Below are 15,216 nucleotides of genomic sequence, written 5' to 3'. Positions count from 1 at the left end.
ACCACCTCCTGCCCCATCTTTCTTTACAACGGCTAAAGGAGAGGGATCTGAGAACGGCTGGGCGTCCTGAGACCCACTGCCGGGTAGAGGGGTCTGCAAGGCCAAAACTCTTTTTTTTTTTTTTTTTTTGCGGTACACGGGCCTCTCACTGTTGTGGCCTCTCCTGTTGCAGAGCACAGGCTCCGGACGTGCAGGCTCAGCGGCCATGGCTCACGGGCCCAGCCACTCCACAGTATGTGGGATCTTCCCGGACTGGGGCACGAACCCGCGTTCCCTGCATCAGCAGGCGGACTCTCAACCACTGCGCCACCAGGGAAGCCCCCAAAACTCTTTTTTAAATAATACTAAGATGTTATTGTCTTTTGTGCTCTTATTTTCTTGAGAGTCTACAGGGGCTTTTACCAGAGTGGGATGTTCCCGTGACATAGGCTATCGCGACAGGCTGAATGCAGAAGCAGGTGTGAGAATCCACCTGTCCTCCAGGAAGCCAGGCATTCAAGGGATTTGCAAGTGTCAAATAATGCCACTCGTCCCATAAAATACTATTTGAAAACGTGTTTTTCATTAAAAATGCTATTTGTGGGGCTTCCCTGGTGGTGCAGTGGTTGAGAGTCCGCCTGCCGATGCAGGGGACACGGGTTCGAGCCCTGGTCTGGGAGGATCCCACATGCCGCGGAGCAACTAGGCCTGTGCGCCACAACTACTGAGCCTGCGCGTCTGGAGCCTGTGCTCCGCAACGAGAGAGGCCGCGACAGTGAGAGGCCCGCGCACCGCGATGAAGAGTGGCCCCTGCTCGTGGCAACTAAAGAAATCCCTCGCACAGAAACGAAGACCCAACACAGCCAAAAATAAATAAATTAATTAATTTTAAAAAATGCTATCTGTGTTAATGTGCTTCTTACTGTCATTTTATTTTATTTTATTATTATTTTTTTTTTTTGCGGTACGTGGGGCTCTCACTGTTGTGGCCTCTCCCATTGTGGAGCACAGGCTCAGCGGCCGTGGCTCACGGGCCCAGCCGCTCCGCGGCACGTGGGATCCTCCCAGACCCGGGGCACGAACCCGTGTCCCCTGCATCGGCAGGCAGACTCTCAACCACTGCGCCACCGGGGAAGCCCCCTTATTGTCATTTTAAATGAATTATTTTTAATTTTTCTGCTTGAGTTTCTAACAAGGTAAATGTCAATTGATAGAACCTATATAAACAAAAGCTCTTTGAGGGTCTTCAATAAATTTTATGAGTGTAAAGGTATCCTGCTACCAAAAAAGTTTGAGGATCGCTATTTCAGAACAACTTTTCTTACAAATTCCCTTTACAGTCTTTGGACTGTTAATAATTCTGCTCTAATAAGCCTTAAGATGCAGGCTGATTCTTTGGTTTAAGGAAATCCTACTTCCTGGCTGGTCAGTGGGTGAAATTCTTTACATTTCATGAGTTTCACTTTTTTTTTTTTTTTAAACAGAGGAAGCACCTCTCAGTCAATTGCTTTTATCAGCTTGTGTTTCATATTCATTCACCAAATACTTACTGAGTGCCTGCTATCTGCCTGGCATTGTTCTAGATGCTGGGGATACAGCAGGGAACAAAGCAAACAGAAACCCCAGCCTTTAGGAGCCTACTTTCTACTATTTCACGACAGAGCTAAAGGCAGGCTTTTGCCAAAAAGGATAAATAATTAGTCATGGTTCTCTGCATGTTACAAGAAGCACGGCTAATGCATCTGCTGGTGCAGTTTCCCAAATCGTGGGATGCGAGTACCTTTGGTCAGAAATGAGACAATTTCAGGTGGCACACGGACATGGCATCCAATAGCTTTGAATCATACAGTGAAAAAGTCATTTTCTTTCAACTACTTCAAAGAGAAAAATCTCAGAAGGGTACTAATAAGACTCTGACACTTCCCTGCCCTTGCTGATTTCCCTCCCCGCACCATCCGCCGATTTTCTCTTTTCCCCAAGCGTGGGGGTCAGTCACAAGCCTTCAGCATCTCACTAGAACTTAGTAAGACTGTTTTGTGTGACTGGTGAATGCAGTAGTGGGTCCCTGCTACTGCCCGTGTTGACTGGGGCCAACAGAGCCTTAGCGCTCATGCAGTGGTTCTCAAAGTGTGGAACCCACACCAGCACCAGCACCTGGAAACCTGTTGAAAATGGAAATTCATGGCTTTTCATCTCAGACCCACCGAGTCTGAGACTCTGGGAGTGGGATTCAGCGATACGCCCCAGCCCCCAGGTGATTCTGATGCTGTGAAAATTTGAGAACCACTGCTCTGTAGGAATCACGTCTCTGCTCAACCCACGGAGAACCATCGCGGCTCAGTCGAGCCAGCTGGCCAGACACTTGGGCCTCCTCTTACCGTGTCCAGCTGTTTGTGCGTGTCCTCCACGGGCACGAAGCTCGCCTCCTTCAGCTGCTTGCTCACGATCTGGAAGAGGTTCAGCGTTGCCATCTTAATGGTGCCAAGCAAGAGGGTCTTCTTGGCGGCGGTGTTCTGGATGTGTGCCCAGCGAGATTCCTGGGGAGGAGAATGAGGGCGGGGCGTGAGCGCTAGGAGTGTGTGTGTGGGGGAGGTGTGTGTGTGTGTGTGGGGGGGGTGTCCCCTACCCACCGGCCCCGGGGCGCTCACCCAGATGATGACATCACTGCGGGCGTGGTCGAAGCGCATCTGCAGGTGCGCCAGCTCGTTGTTGTGCTGCAGGATCTCGTTTTCCTTCTCCTCCTTGTAGTGCGCCAGCTGGGCCCTGGCGCGCTCGACCTTCTCCTGGCCCTCCTGCACTGACTGCATGAGGTGGCGGTGCATGCTCACCAGTGTCTTGTAGTGCGCGATCACCTCGTGGATCTCTCCGAACTGCGCTGGGGATGGGCGGGGGGGGGGGGGGGGGCCGGGGGGGAGGGACGGACTCGGACCAGTGCACCGCCGCCCCGGGGGTCCGACCCCACTCTGCGTGCGCCCTCCACTCCCAGCCTTGATGCCTCTGCCCGGCAGTGAGGCCCTGGGCCAAGGGGCTGAGGCTGTGAGGCCCTTGGAGTCCCCCTGTGCTCCTCCTGAGTTGGTATGGGCCGTGGGCCACGTGTTGGGAGCACGTGCATCTACGCCCAAGGCTCTCAGTCCTGACTGCAGGTTATTAGAATCACCTGGGAGCTTTAACAAAGACGTGTGCCAGGCTCCACCCTCAGAGACCCGGATTAATAAACCGCTCTAAAGGTTCCCCAGCTGAACGGGAGATAAGAAAGCCAGACCCTGCTTTTAGGAAGCTTTACAACTTGGGGTGGCGGGGCAGGACAGACAGACAAGTAAATAGTCAGTTACAACACCGAGTGATAAGCTCTCTCGGTGACTGGGGGATGGGCTGCAGGCGGCTGTTGGGTAGTATCTTCAGCCTCGTGCTCTCTGGTGTTTGTTCAACAGGGGCTGCGGCCTCCCTCCGGCGGGGTCTGGAGAGGGTGGGTACCAGTGGGGCAGGTGGCTGGCCAGGCTCAGCTGCCCCGTCTGCCACGGTGCAGGGCCACGCTGCTGGCCCTAACTCAGCAGAACAGGAGCCCTGTAACCCTCCCTCTCTAGAAGGCGCTGTGAGCGCCAGCTCCAGGATGCCAACTCACGTCCCGGGGGGGGGGGGGGGAGGGTTATCAACACGTGACTTGCAGCCACCCAGGGGACACTCCCTGAGTTGTCGCTCCATCTCATGACATTTCCAGTGATAGACTGGAGTTCCAGGAACTGGCCTTTCCCCAAATACATCCTCTGTGGGCAAGGGCCACTTAACCCAGCATTAGAGGAGATGGGGACAGCCAGAAAAGGCTTCCTCAGGAAAAGGATGGTTAAAATGAGACCAGAGGTACGAAGAGAAGATAGTCAGGCAAAGGCAGGTGGGGGCAAGTGAGGAAGGAGTCCAGGTAGACGGAACAGCCTGGGGAAAGATGATGGGGTATGTGTGGCATATCCAGGATGAGCAAGAGAGTTTCATATGAATGGCCTGAGTTCAAGATGGGAAGGGAGAGATCGCCCTGGAGAAGTTAAAAAAGTGCCCGGTAAACCCTGAGGGGTGTGAACTTGAACTTCATCCACTGAAGGAGACAGCAGAGAGAGAGAACTTCCTGTCTGCATTTCTGAGAGATGCAGTGGTATACAACAGCTAAAGCGAATGGGATACATCAGAGCAACCAGGAGCACCTCTCCAAACCTGAAAACGCTGATGCCAAAAGGTCTCTGGTGGCAACTTGAAGAGGCTCCCACCGTCCAAAGATGGGACCCTTTGAACATCAGTAAAAATAAGTGCAAAGGATTGAACCGTAGCAAATGCGTTGTTCGCAGTGATACCAACAACATCACAGGGCACTTGCAGGGGATGCGGGAGAACCAACTCATTATTCTGAAGACTGTAATAAAAAGTCAAGCATTTAACAAGATTTTTCTTTAAGGTCCACCTAGCCATCAAACAGTTAATGAGGGGAAGATTCTCTTTATGAAGTCCTTTTCCTGATGGTGGTATTCTAGCTAACATGTGAAGAGGGGGACTTAGGACATTTCCAGCACCCTAGAAGGATCTTTGGCCCCCTTTCAGTCAGTATCTGCCTCGAGGAAACCAGAATTGTGACTTCTAGCCCCAAGGGTTCATTGTACCTGTTTTTAAACATATCAGTGGAATCATACAGTATGTCCTCTTTCCTGTCTGGCTTCTTTTGATCAGCATAGTCATAATATCTGGGACATTTGAGAAACACATCAACCAAATGCAGTCTGAGGACCTTATTTGGACCCCAACTGGAACAAACCAGCTGTACAAAAAGCATTTGTGCAATGACTGGGGAAATGTCGATGTCGTCTGGATATAGGTATTGTGGCTGTGTGAAAAAGAGCTCTTTTAGAGTCATATAATGAAATGCTTATGGATGAAAAGAATATCATTTGCTTCAAAATGGCAGAGGTGGGGATGTGACAATGAGCTGATGATTGCTGGAATCAGGTGATGAGTAATGGGGATTCAATAGACTATTTTCTCTACTTTCGTATATGTCTGAAATTTCCCATGATACAAAGCTTTTTTTTTTTTTTTAAATCACTGATTGGAAAAAAGCCATAAAAGGACATGTACATACTATTCATAGTTTATGGATAATGTAAACTGTGGCCCAAAATAATAACAACAAGCCTGAGAATGAGAAGCTTAAAAATCTGGATTACTGCGGGGGCTTCCCTGGTGGCGCAGCGGTTGAGAGTCCGCCTGCCGATGCAGGGGACGCGGGTTCGTGCCCTGGTCCGGGAAGATCCCACAATGCCGCGGGGCGGCTGGGCCCGTGAGCCGCGGCCGCTGCGCCTGCGCGTCCGGAGCCTGTGCTCCGCAACGGGAGAGGCCGCAACAGTGAGCGGCCCGCGTACCGCAAAAAAAGAAAAAAAAAAAAAAAATCTGGATAACTGGTTACCTCTGAAGAATGGTGTTTGGAAGGGGGGCACACTGGGGGTTTCAATTACCAGTCGTGTTTTATTTTAGAAAAAAAAGGGGGCAAATTGGGGGAAATATTAAGATGTGACGAAGCTCTGGAGAGTCCTCGGGTGCTGTTATATATTTATGTATACTTTTCAGTACACTTAAAATAGTTTGAAAGAAATAAAGGACAGGGAAAGAGAAAGAGAGATTGGGATCCCACTGGCTGCAGAATGCTGGACAGACTGGTGGCGGCGAGGAATAACGCAGAGCTGAACTCGGTCTGGATGAGGAAGGGGCAGGGGCTGGATTCCAGAAATACTTAGGAGGCAGAATAGACCAGATCTGCTGATTGATGGCTGCGGGGAGTGAGGGAGGAGGAGGAGGAGTCCAGGAAGAAGCCGGAGTTCTGGCGAGGCTGTGGGTGGGTGGGTGGTCTTACCATTCACCAGCACCGGACCCAGCAGCAGCAGCGCTGGCCAGGGGACGGCAGGAAGCAGTTGTGGACTCACTGAATTAGATGTAGGGGCCTGAAGCTTCGGAGGGAGCTCCAGGCCAGAGAGATCCAGGCCAACCTCCTCCATTCTAAGACACACTTTACTAGCTCTAAATTTGCGTCGTGTCCTATAATCTATCTGCTGCTTTACTATACCAGTCTTCTCTCACTCCCCCACCTCCCCCAAAACCCAATTATTAAATGAACAACTTATCATACAGTAGGTAGTAACTTAGAATGCAGCAAGTAACTCAGACTTGGGACTCACGCATAACTAAATTAGGTTAGTGGTTCTATATGGAAATTGCCGGGACCTTTAAAAAAGTTGTGCATCCTTTGTCTCCCCGTGCCCCCCCACAGGACACGGACTCACACCCCAGAGGGCATACCTCCTACCTCCCTCCACCCTGGTGAAGGGCCCTGCTGCTGTCACATGGGAGGATGGGGGACATAGGTGGATGGCCGTTGACATGGGTGACATCCGTCAGAGGCCCAGGGAATTCCTCAGGGAGAAAAGCGCAGGCTGTGGGACAAAGACCGAGGCACTTAAGGAGGAGGAGCCCCAGAGGAGCCTGAGGAGGAAGGGCCAGAGGTAGCCTGAAAGTGGAAGGAGGGAGGAGGCCCAGCGGAAAGGGCACAGGTATATGTCAAGCAGGAGCATGGACAGTGTCAAATGCTCCAGAAAGCATGAGTGGGCAGAGGGGCAGACAAGTTCCCTTAGCTCCGGCAACAAGGCAACTTTATGAAGAGCAGTTGTCAGTGGCTTTGTGGGGCCCACTGAAGGGTCGTTAGAAGCAAGGGCTCGGCTCGGCCACTTATAAGCTGTGCATCCCTGAGCAGGTTACCTAACCTCTCTGAGCCTCTGCTTCTTCCTCGTAACAGGGTGAAATGACGGCTTTCCTCTGGGGGCTAGTGAGTGAACTGAGCAAGGCTGCGCTTGCAGCACCCACCCAGCCCGGGGCCCAGCACATGCTGAGTGCCCAGCTCTGCACAAGGCTGGGGCTTTCTCTGCCCATTTACTCTCAAGTAAACTAAAGAACACCAGGAAGGAGGGGAAGCAGGGAGAGCCTGGGTCACGTCCGACGCAGCTGATCGTTGGTGCTCCAAAACAAGACCTCGCTCCTAGACACGGACACGGGACCCATATAGAGACAGGTCCACAGGTGTCACGCACACAGACGAAGATACACCACCAGGTCCCCACCCTTGAGAAATGAGTCCAGCCTCTCCAGGGGCCTCTGCCAGCTGCCCTCCTTGGCTGGAGGCCTCTCCCCAGAGCAGGTGACCATCTCTGCCCCAGTCCCCGCACAGCCCAGGCCCCTGGGGAAGAGTAGGTGGGCCTGAGGAACCTCCCACCCCGCTCAGCCCTCCACGCACCTTGGAGTTCTCCACCACCTTCTCCAGGTACTTGTTGAAGATGGAGTATTTCTGCAGCTTGGCGCTCAGCCGCTGGTGCTTCAGCTGCAGGGCCTCCATCTCCTGCTTGGCCTTGGCCAGCTCGCACGTGCACTGCTTCTTGAGTTCTCGCTCCTTTTTGGCCTTCTTCAGGGCCCGGATCCGTTTCTGGTCGTTCTCCTGGGGCCGGGGAGGTGATGCCCATCGGACGTGGGTCCTGCCCTCCCTGGGGCCCAGGCTGGTGGGGCTCCCACAAGGCCTCTGTCCGCCCTGAGGGTGGATGGGGGTGGCCAGGCTGCCCATGTGGTGGATGAGGTGTAAGGAAGAGCATCTCCACGGTTATTAGAAGCTGGTTGAAGGGCTTTCTATGGACTGAGGAGGCTGAGAGGACAGAGATTTAATCCAACATCAGAAGGTGGCCTTATGGGGACGAGACAGGAAGTGATCCTGACTCTGCGGGATTTGAGCTCTGGAAGCCCCACGCCCCACTGGGCTCAGCGTCTGGAGAGAACTCAAACCCGGGGAAGGCTGGGAAAATCTTCCGATAAAGTTTCCACCTCTATTCTTTTTTTCTTTTTTTTTTTTTGGCCACGCCGCTCCTCTCGCGGGATCCTAGTTCCCCGATCAGGGATCGAACCGGAGCCCCCTGCACTGGAAGCACGGAGTCCCAACCGCTGGACCAACAGGGAAGTCCCTCATCTCTGTCCTTAGTGGTGGCCGTTTGTCACAGGGCAGAGTCCTGAGCCCAGACTTGGGAAGCCCACAGTTTCTCCTGATTTGGTGCCTCAGCTTCTCCAATTGTAGAAATGAGAGGCAGGGTCCCCTCTCTTCCTTTCAAAAGCTGGGGCAGCCCTGCTGGAGCTCTAGGGAGACGAGCTAGGAGGTGGGCCTAGTCCGGAGGGCCTGGGGGGGGCAAGGCCATTCCGGAGAGGATGTTCCTGCAGCTCGAGACTGGCATCAGGAGGAGATGATGCAGGCAATTCAGTGCCCACAAAGAAAGACATGAGGCTCAGCTGCTGCAAGTGGGCTGATCCGTCCTCCTTCCTTCCCTGGGCGGACAAGCTCTCCTCCCAAGACGAGGGGCAGACCTCTCACACTGCATGTGTGTGGCTCCTTTCCCCCTTCAGGGGCTGTGGTGATCCCACCCAGATGGGTGCCTGTGGTGGTGGCATTTGGAAGACACGGAGGAAGGCACCGGGAGGATTTGCATTCGGCCCTGTGGGTCCAGGAGCGGACAGAGGGGCCCCAAACCAGTGGTTTCCAAGTCCAGCCGGGCATCACAATCCCCTGGGGATACTTTTAACAATACAGTCGACTGGGCCTGACCTCAGGCCTGCTGAAAGCAAGGAGAGGGGAGGGGCCCAGGGTCCGTATCTGTAACAAGCTCTCCAGGATGCTGACGATTTGCGGAACCCCTCACCCCCAAATCTCCTGCCACCCCAAGCACTCCATGAGCTTTTCTCTGGCCAGTAAGAAAGACTGGACCTCTGGAGAATAATGCCTGATCCATCAGCTTCCTTTCCCACCTGGTTTAGACAGAGAGAGAGAGACAAAGATGCTTGAGAACAGGACTGCCCTGTAGCAGAGGCCAGAGGTTACCCCCTGGGGCTGGGCCAGCCCTTCAAGGCTCGGCAGGTGCCCGGTTGGAGCCAGTCTGGAGAAATCTGGATTTTGAAATGGTTAAATCCCTCCTCTCAGGACACACTGAGAGGGGTTGTCTCAGAGGGGACTCCAGTACCTGGTTCTTCAATGCCCCCTGCCTGGGCCTTCAGTGCAAGGATGGAGGGGTAGGGTGAGCTGTGCGGACTAAAACCCTGTCTGGGGGGCTTCCCTGGTGGCGCAGTGGTTGAGAATCCGCCTGCCGATGCAGGAGACACGGGTTCGTGACCCGGTCCGGGAAGATCCCACATGCCGCGGAGCAACTAAGCCCGTGAGCCGTGGCCGCTGAGCCTGCGCGTCCGGAGCCTGTGCTCCGCAACGGGAGAGGCCACAACAGTGAGAGGCCCGCATACCGAAAAAAAAAAAAAAAAAAAAAAAAAAAAAAAAAAACCTGTCTGGGGGCTTCCCTGGTGGCGCAGCGGTTGAGAATCCGCCTGCCAATGCAGGGGATGTGGGTTCGTTCGAGCCCTGGTCCGGGAAGATCCCACATGCCGCGGAGCAACTAAGCCCGTGCGCCGTAGCCACTGAGCCTGCGCTCTAGAGCCCGTGCGCCGTAACTACTGAAGCCCGTGTGCCGCAACTACTGAAGCCCGCGCGCCTAGAGCCCGTGCTCCGCAATGAGAAGCCACCGCAACGAGAAGCCCGCGCACCGCAACGAAGAGTAGCCCCCGCTCGCCGCAGCTAGAGGAAGCCCGTGTGCAGCAGCGAAGACCCAACTTAGCCAAAAGTAAATAAATAAAATAAAAATTTATGTTAAAAATAAATAAATAAAAATAAAAAATAAACCCCTGTCTGATTCATCTTTGTATCCCCAAGTGTCTGGCCCTAACCGTGGCACATTCATTCATTTATTCGTCATCCATCAATCATTCATGTGCTGGACAAAACTGTATGTGCCAACCGCAGGCAAGGAAATAGGAGACAGCAATCCAGAGCCTGACAGGGCAGCGGGAAACTATCAATACACACAGAGCAATGGGAGGGGGAGATAAAGGGGAAAGCCCCAGGCACGGTGAGTACCAAGGAGACCTCTAACCCAGGTGAGGAGTCAGGGCAATCAAGGATAAGGAGGGAGGGGCAAGAGGCAGAGAAGGTGCGGAGTGGAAGGAGAGGCAACTTGACCAGCCGCCGAGTGTGGGACCCCTGCTGCAGCAGGCCACGCCCCTTCGTACCTGGATGAACGGCTCAAACTTCTGTACGTAGGCTTTCAGCTGGGCCTCCCTGACTCCCAGATCCTCCCAGCGCAGGTTCAGGGTTTCCATCCTGCGCTGAAATGTCTAGGGGTGAGGGGGAGCAGAGAGGTCAGGAGGACCCCTGGATGGGAACCGAGGAAGGCCCCAGCATCCCCTGCCCTAGAGCCCCTGTCCCCAGGTGCCCACTTTCCACCCCACGTCTGGTTCAGAGCAGAGCATCGCAGGACGCTGGTACCCCAAGCCTCGGATCCCTTCTGGGCTGTGCAGGGGAAACACAGGATCACCAGCCACGATGCCTGGCTCTAGCCACCCCCACCCCCACCCACAAAACACGGGGCCGTCCTCAGGCTCTCCCTGAGCCCCGTGGCCCTCACCGCACCCAAGCCTTGCGCCGCCCACCTCCTTCTCCTGCCCCATGGCCTGATGCATGATCTTGGCCTCTTTCTTCTTCTCCAATAGCCGGATGGATGGGGAGACGGAGTGGTCCTCAATGCTGGGGAACCTCCTGCCCAAGACACAGGCGAGAGGGACTGTGGGCGCTGAGTGCCTGGGGCAGCCCGGGACCGGGAGGAACCCGTGGAGACAGGCCCCCCATGGGGAGGGAAGGCGCCCTACGCCATCTGAGCGAAAAGAACGGTGTGCTGAGAGGGAGAGAAGAGAAGGAGAGGAGGGCGTGCTGGGGAGCAGGCTGGGGCTGGGGGAGATCTGTGCCAGGGTGATTTGGGGTGCTGGGTTATAGGAGCAGGGGGGACAGGTGGGAAGGTGGGGCACTGGCTGGGCACGGTGGTCCCAGGCCCTCTGACACTCACTGCAGCAGCTGCAGCAGCCGTTCCCCGTACTGCAACCGGAAGTACTCGGCCAGATCCTCCTCCTCCATGATGCCCAGACTCATGGCAGCTGTGACCTAACGGCCCAGCGGCCGAATCTTCACGGTGAAACGGGGGTGGCGGAGCTCCGGGGTGGTGGCAGGGCTTGCTTCTCCCCTCCTCCTGCTTTTCAGGGTCCCACAGAGGGTGGGTGTCTGAGAGATTCAGGGAAGATGGCTGGAGGCTGCCTATCGGCAGCTCGGGATGTATTGGGAAGGTGCTGGGAGATCTGGTTACCTAGCAACAGGTCTCTGGGTTCTGTGAACCACAAGCGGAACCCAGACTTTGCCCTTTGACGCCTGTCCACACTGACCCCACTCTGGCTGGGGTCTGGCTCTCTGCTCCTGCATTTAACCCTCAGGAACTCTGGGAAGAAGTTCGGCCTGATCGGAGGCCTGATTTGATGCTGGTGCCGGGGGCCGAGGAGGCAGGGGCCGGGCGACCATGGCTGAGAAAGGGGGGTTTTGGTAGAGGCATGTTTTTGCAGGGCAGCCCCGCCCGGGGAGGGGGCGGGCTCCCTCCTGGGCTCAGGTGTATGTGTGAGGGCGAGGCAGGGGGCTGGGGCTGGGACAGATGGTCGAGGAGAAAAGAACTGAAGGAAGCTGTTTAGCTGAGGCAGGGGTAGGGGTGGGCAGAGGCGCATGGGGCCTGTGGGAGGAGGGCAGGAGGCTCGAAGTTGAGAGACAAGTAGTGGGCGAAGGATGTGTAGGGGTGTATGTGTTGGGAGAGGGCTGGGGCGGGGTGCAGATAGGCGATAAGCCTGGGGACCAAAGAGGCCGTGCCCCGGAGAGATGGAGGAGGGCCAGGACGAGGCCCCTCGTCGGGTAAGAGACTCACGGCCAGTGCCATGTTTTGAGGTTGGCGGAGTACTAAAATAGGAAGAAATGCCGAATTGTGTTAACATAAATGTCAGATATGTTACATGCCTGCTTTATGACGCCTGCCTTCCTTGATCCCATCAGAGCTTTGTGCATCAGCTCATCTGGCCCGAGGTCCAGCGTCTAAATCTGAGACCCCGTGTGTGAGGCGGACACCCTGGGGCCCCCGCCCGGAGGTAACAGCCGTGAGCTCGAGCCCGCCGCGGCCGGGCACAGGCTTCCGGGCTCCGCTGGGTTCTCCCTGCTTCCCCCGCGCACGCCGCCCGCCCGCGCCGCCCGGGTCCCCTCCGGGTCTGGGATGCGGAGCCGGGGTGGGGCGGGGGTCTCGGGCGGGGCAGCGTCCCAAGCCCGGCAAGTCCTCCGCGAGGCAGTGCCTGTCCTCCGGCGCCCCCTGCTGGCCGCCCGAGCCCGCCCTCCATCCCGGCCGGGGAGGGGGAGGAGGAGGAGACGTGGCGGGGCGCGGCCCACCCCGCCCTTTCCCATTCCCTCCCCCAAGTCTCGCCTCCAGAGCCGGCCCGGCGGGATCTGCAGAGGCAGCCTGACGGCCCCCACCCCCTCACCATCCCAGTCCACCCTCAGCGCCTCCACCCGAGAGGGCTCTCCATCGGGAGCACCCGCAAGAAACAGACCCTCTCCTTTTTACTACCTAGAGTTTGGCACAGCGGCGGTTTCCCTCCCTTTTCCCCCAAGAGGGGGTGTGTGTGATGCCCGGCCTCGAGGAGGAGGCTCTCTGTTTCTCGAAATCACCTGCTTGCCCTGGTATTTCGACACGTGCTTGGTTGCATCTACGAATCGGGTGGTCCAGGGCCCGGCTGGTGCATACAGTCAGCTGCTAAGGCATCTTCCTCTCCTGCCGGTGTACGTGCCCGTGTAGCGTTTCTGTTGCTTCTGTACCTCGTGGGAAAGTCACGAGAATCTTCATCGCCATCACCCACCATCCCTCCCTGGGGTCTCACTGCCTTTTCCAGAGCTGTGGGTCAAGATGCAGGGCTGTCTGGGATTCACGGAAGTCTGTACTCTCCCCCACTCCTCTCCTCTTCCCTCCTTGGGTGAGCCCCGCTTTCTTACCACCCTTCACCCCCTACCTCCACTTTTCCATCTTGATACTTGCCTCTGAGGCATCTAGGAAAATCTGATGGATTTAGGTTGTTGGGAACCAAGAGGCATAATATTTTCTGTTTTCTATCCTGTCCCATCCTCCCTCGGAGACAATTATCTGTTTGAAAAGGGAGAGCGGGAAAAATATCAGGAGGAAAAAAGATCTAGGTTAATGTCTCAAAAAATATTTCCTGCCATATAGACCAGCACAGTGCTAGGTACACACGGAGTACTGGGTGTGAGGAAACCACTTTTTGTCTATGTTGTTTTCCGTGTCTTAGATTCCATGTTAAGTGGAATCGCACAGATAAACCATATTAAATACATTTCAAAATGGACGTTATGGAAATTCCTTGTATGGGTCAACTATGTTGATGTTAGTTGCTGTAACAAACAACCTCAAGTCTCAAGAGCTTACCAAGGTCCAATATGGATTTTCTCAGCGGGGCAGCTCTCCTGGGAGATTCTCTTCCAAGCAGTGAAAAGTGTAAGCCCTCCCATCTCGCAGCTCCATGACCTCCAAGGTCGCTACGGAAGGGAAAGAAAGAAAGCAAAGGCCCTTCTGCTCTTAACAAACCCAACACCATGTCCATTCACTGACCTCTGGTGGGAACCGGTCACATGACTAGTTATGTTGCAAGGGGCTAGCGATGTGGTTTAGCTGTGTTCCCAGCAGCATCAAACCCGTTTGTGCTGTACTTCTTTTGAGAATTAAAAGAATGTTTGGAAGTAAGCTGAAAGCAGAGCTTTATAGAAGAACTAATTATAGACAAAGAAAGAAAAAAAACAGGCCAGTCACAATCTCAAGTATGAAAATCCTTGTAAATCAACTATACTTCAATTTGAAAAAAAAGAAAATCTTAATGAAAACATTATCAAATTTAATTTAGTGTACATTAAAAGAATAATTCACCAGGACCATGAATACAAAACTGGTTTACTATTAGGAAGTCTATTAATAAAATTAATTCTATAAATATGTCTCAGGAGAAAAGACTTACGATCGTTGGGATATATGCCAACCATGCATTGAAAAACTCAACATCCATCCTGATTTTTTAAATTCCAAATTATTAGTACACAAAGACACTTTATCAACATGATAAAAAATATCTGAACCCAAGAGATAACATTAAAATTTACATTAAAGACATTTTTGTTAAAGTTAGAGACCTGACAGGTTTTCTTCTGTCACTACAATCATTTGACATTGTTTTGGATGCTCTGGCTATTGCAAAAAGACAAAACAAAGTTTTCTTTTTTCTTTTTCTTTTTTTCATAATGACAGATGCTGTGATCATGTACTGTCAAAATCCAAGAGAATGGTTAATTAGTGGAAAAACAATTAGAATTTAATGTAATTCTATGCTATTTATAAGAAGATTGAGGTTGATTTATATGCATGGACATGGAGAGGTTTCTGTGATAAATTGCTATGTGACAAAAGAAAGATGCAGAACAGAATGTGTAGTCTGTGTGTGTGTGTGCGCGTGCGGGCGTGTGTGCCTGCGGTGTGTGTATAGTTAAGCATAGCCCTAGAAGGATAGCACCGTATTTCTGGGGACAGAATGACACGGGAGTGGGGTGATGGTTCTTTATATTCCTATATTGTTTAATTTCTTTTTGTACAATGACCACATGTTATTTTTGTAATCTTGAAAAACAATGAGAAAAAGATATCCATCCGTATTGGCAGCAACAAAAAAAATTCTTAGAAATAAATAAATTTAGCGAGAAATATGCAGGATCTTCAAAGAGAAAATTTTAAATTTTTACTCAGTGATATAAAAGAACTGAGTAGAGACTTACATTTCTGAATAATGACTCAATATTGTAAAGAGGTAAATTCTGTCCAAATGGATTTAGGAACTTGATGTACTTGCAATCAAAATCCCAGAGAGATTTTTTTCCCCAGAAGCTGACAAAATAATGTCTAAATTATTTGGAGAATTAGAGCACTTAAATATTGAAAAAGAAGAAGGACAAGAGAGAGTGTCCACTGCTCCATACTAAAATATGTTCTAAAGATAAAATATTAATATTGCTAGTGTCCCTCCAGACAGAAAAAACTCAATAACCTAAGAGCTTGGGCGAGTAACTTGGTCTAAGACAGAACTGACTCTCTAGACCCCCTAAAGCAGGGGTCCCCAACCCCTGGGCCACGGACTAGTACCGGTCCGGTCCGCGGCCTGTTAGGAAGCGGGCTG

At 53.0% G+C, this 15,216-nt stretch overlaps 1 protein-coding gene across 2 annotated transcripts in view; it reads right to left on the bottom strand.

Moving 5' to 3' along the window:
• The window catches only part of CCDC42 (coiled-coil domain containing 42), a 31,191-nt gene extending 18,733 nt beyond the window's left edge, over positions 1-12,458 (bottom strand). For both annotated transcript variants that reach the window (XM_067020479.1, XM_059047541.2), the window contains exons 1-6: positions 10,977-12,458; positions 10,567-10,672; positions 10,147-10,251; positions 7,298-7,495; positions 2,628-2,849; positions 2,358-2,516 (exon numbers count right to left, since the gene is read on the bottom strand). In XM_067020479.1, coding sequence (XP_066876580.1) covers positions 2,358-2,516; positions 2,628-2,849; positions 7,298-7,495; positions 10,147-10,251; positions 10,567-10,672; positions 10,977-11,059 — 873 coding nt within the window. In that variant the 5' untranslated portion in view covers positions 11,060-12,458. The remainder of the gene's footprint in view (positions 1-2,357; positions 2,517-2,627; positions 2,850-7,297; positions 7,496-10,146; positions 10,252-10,566; positions 10,673-10,976) is intronic.
• Positions 12,459-15,216: the final 2,758 nt, after the last annotated feature.

Source organism: Kogia breviceps, chromosome 19 (assembly GCF_026419965.1).
Source record: "Kogia breviceps isolate mKogBre1 chromosome 19, mKogBre1 haplotype 1, whole genome shotgun sequence".
NCBI classification, from domain to species: domain Eukaryota; kingdom Metazoa; phylum Chordata; class Mammalia; order Artiodactyla; family Physeteridae; genus Kogia; species Kogia breviceps.
The sequence above is the reverse complement of the archived record's forward strand: the minus strand, read 5'-3'. Positions and strand labels throughout refer to the sequence as shown.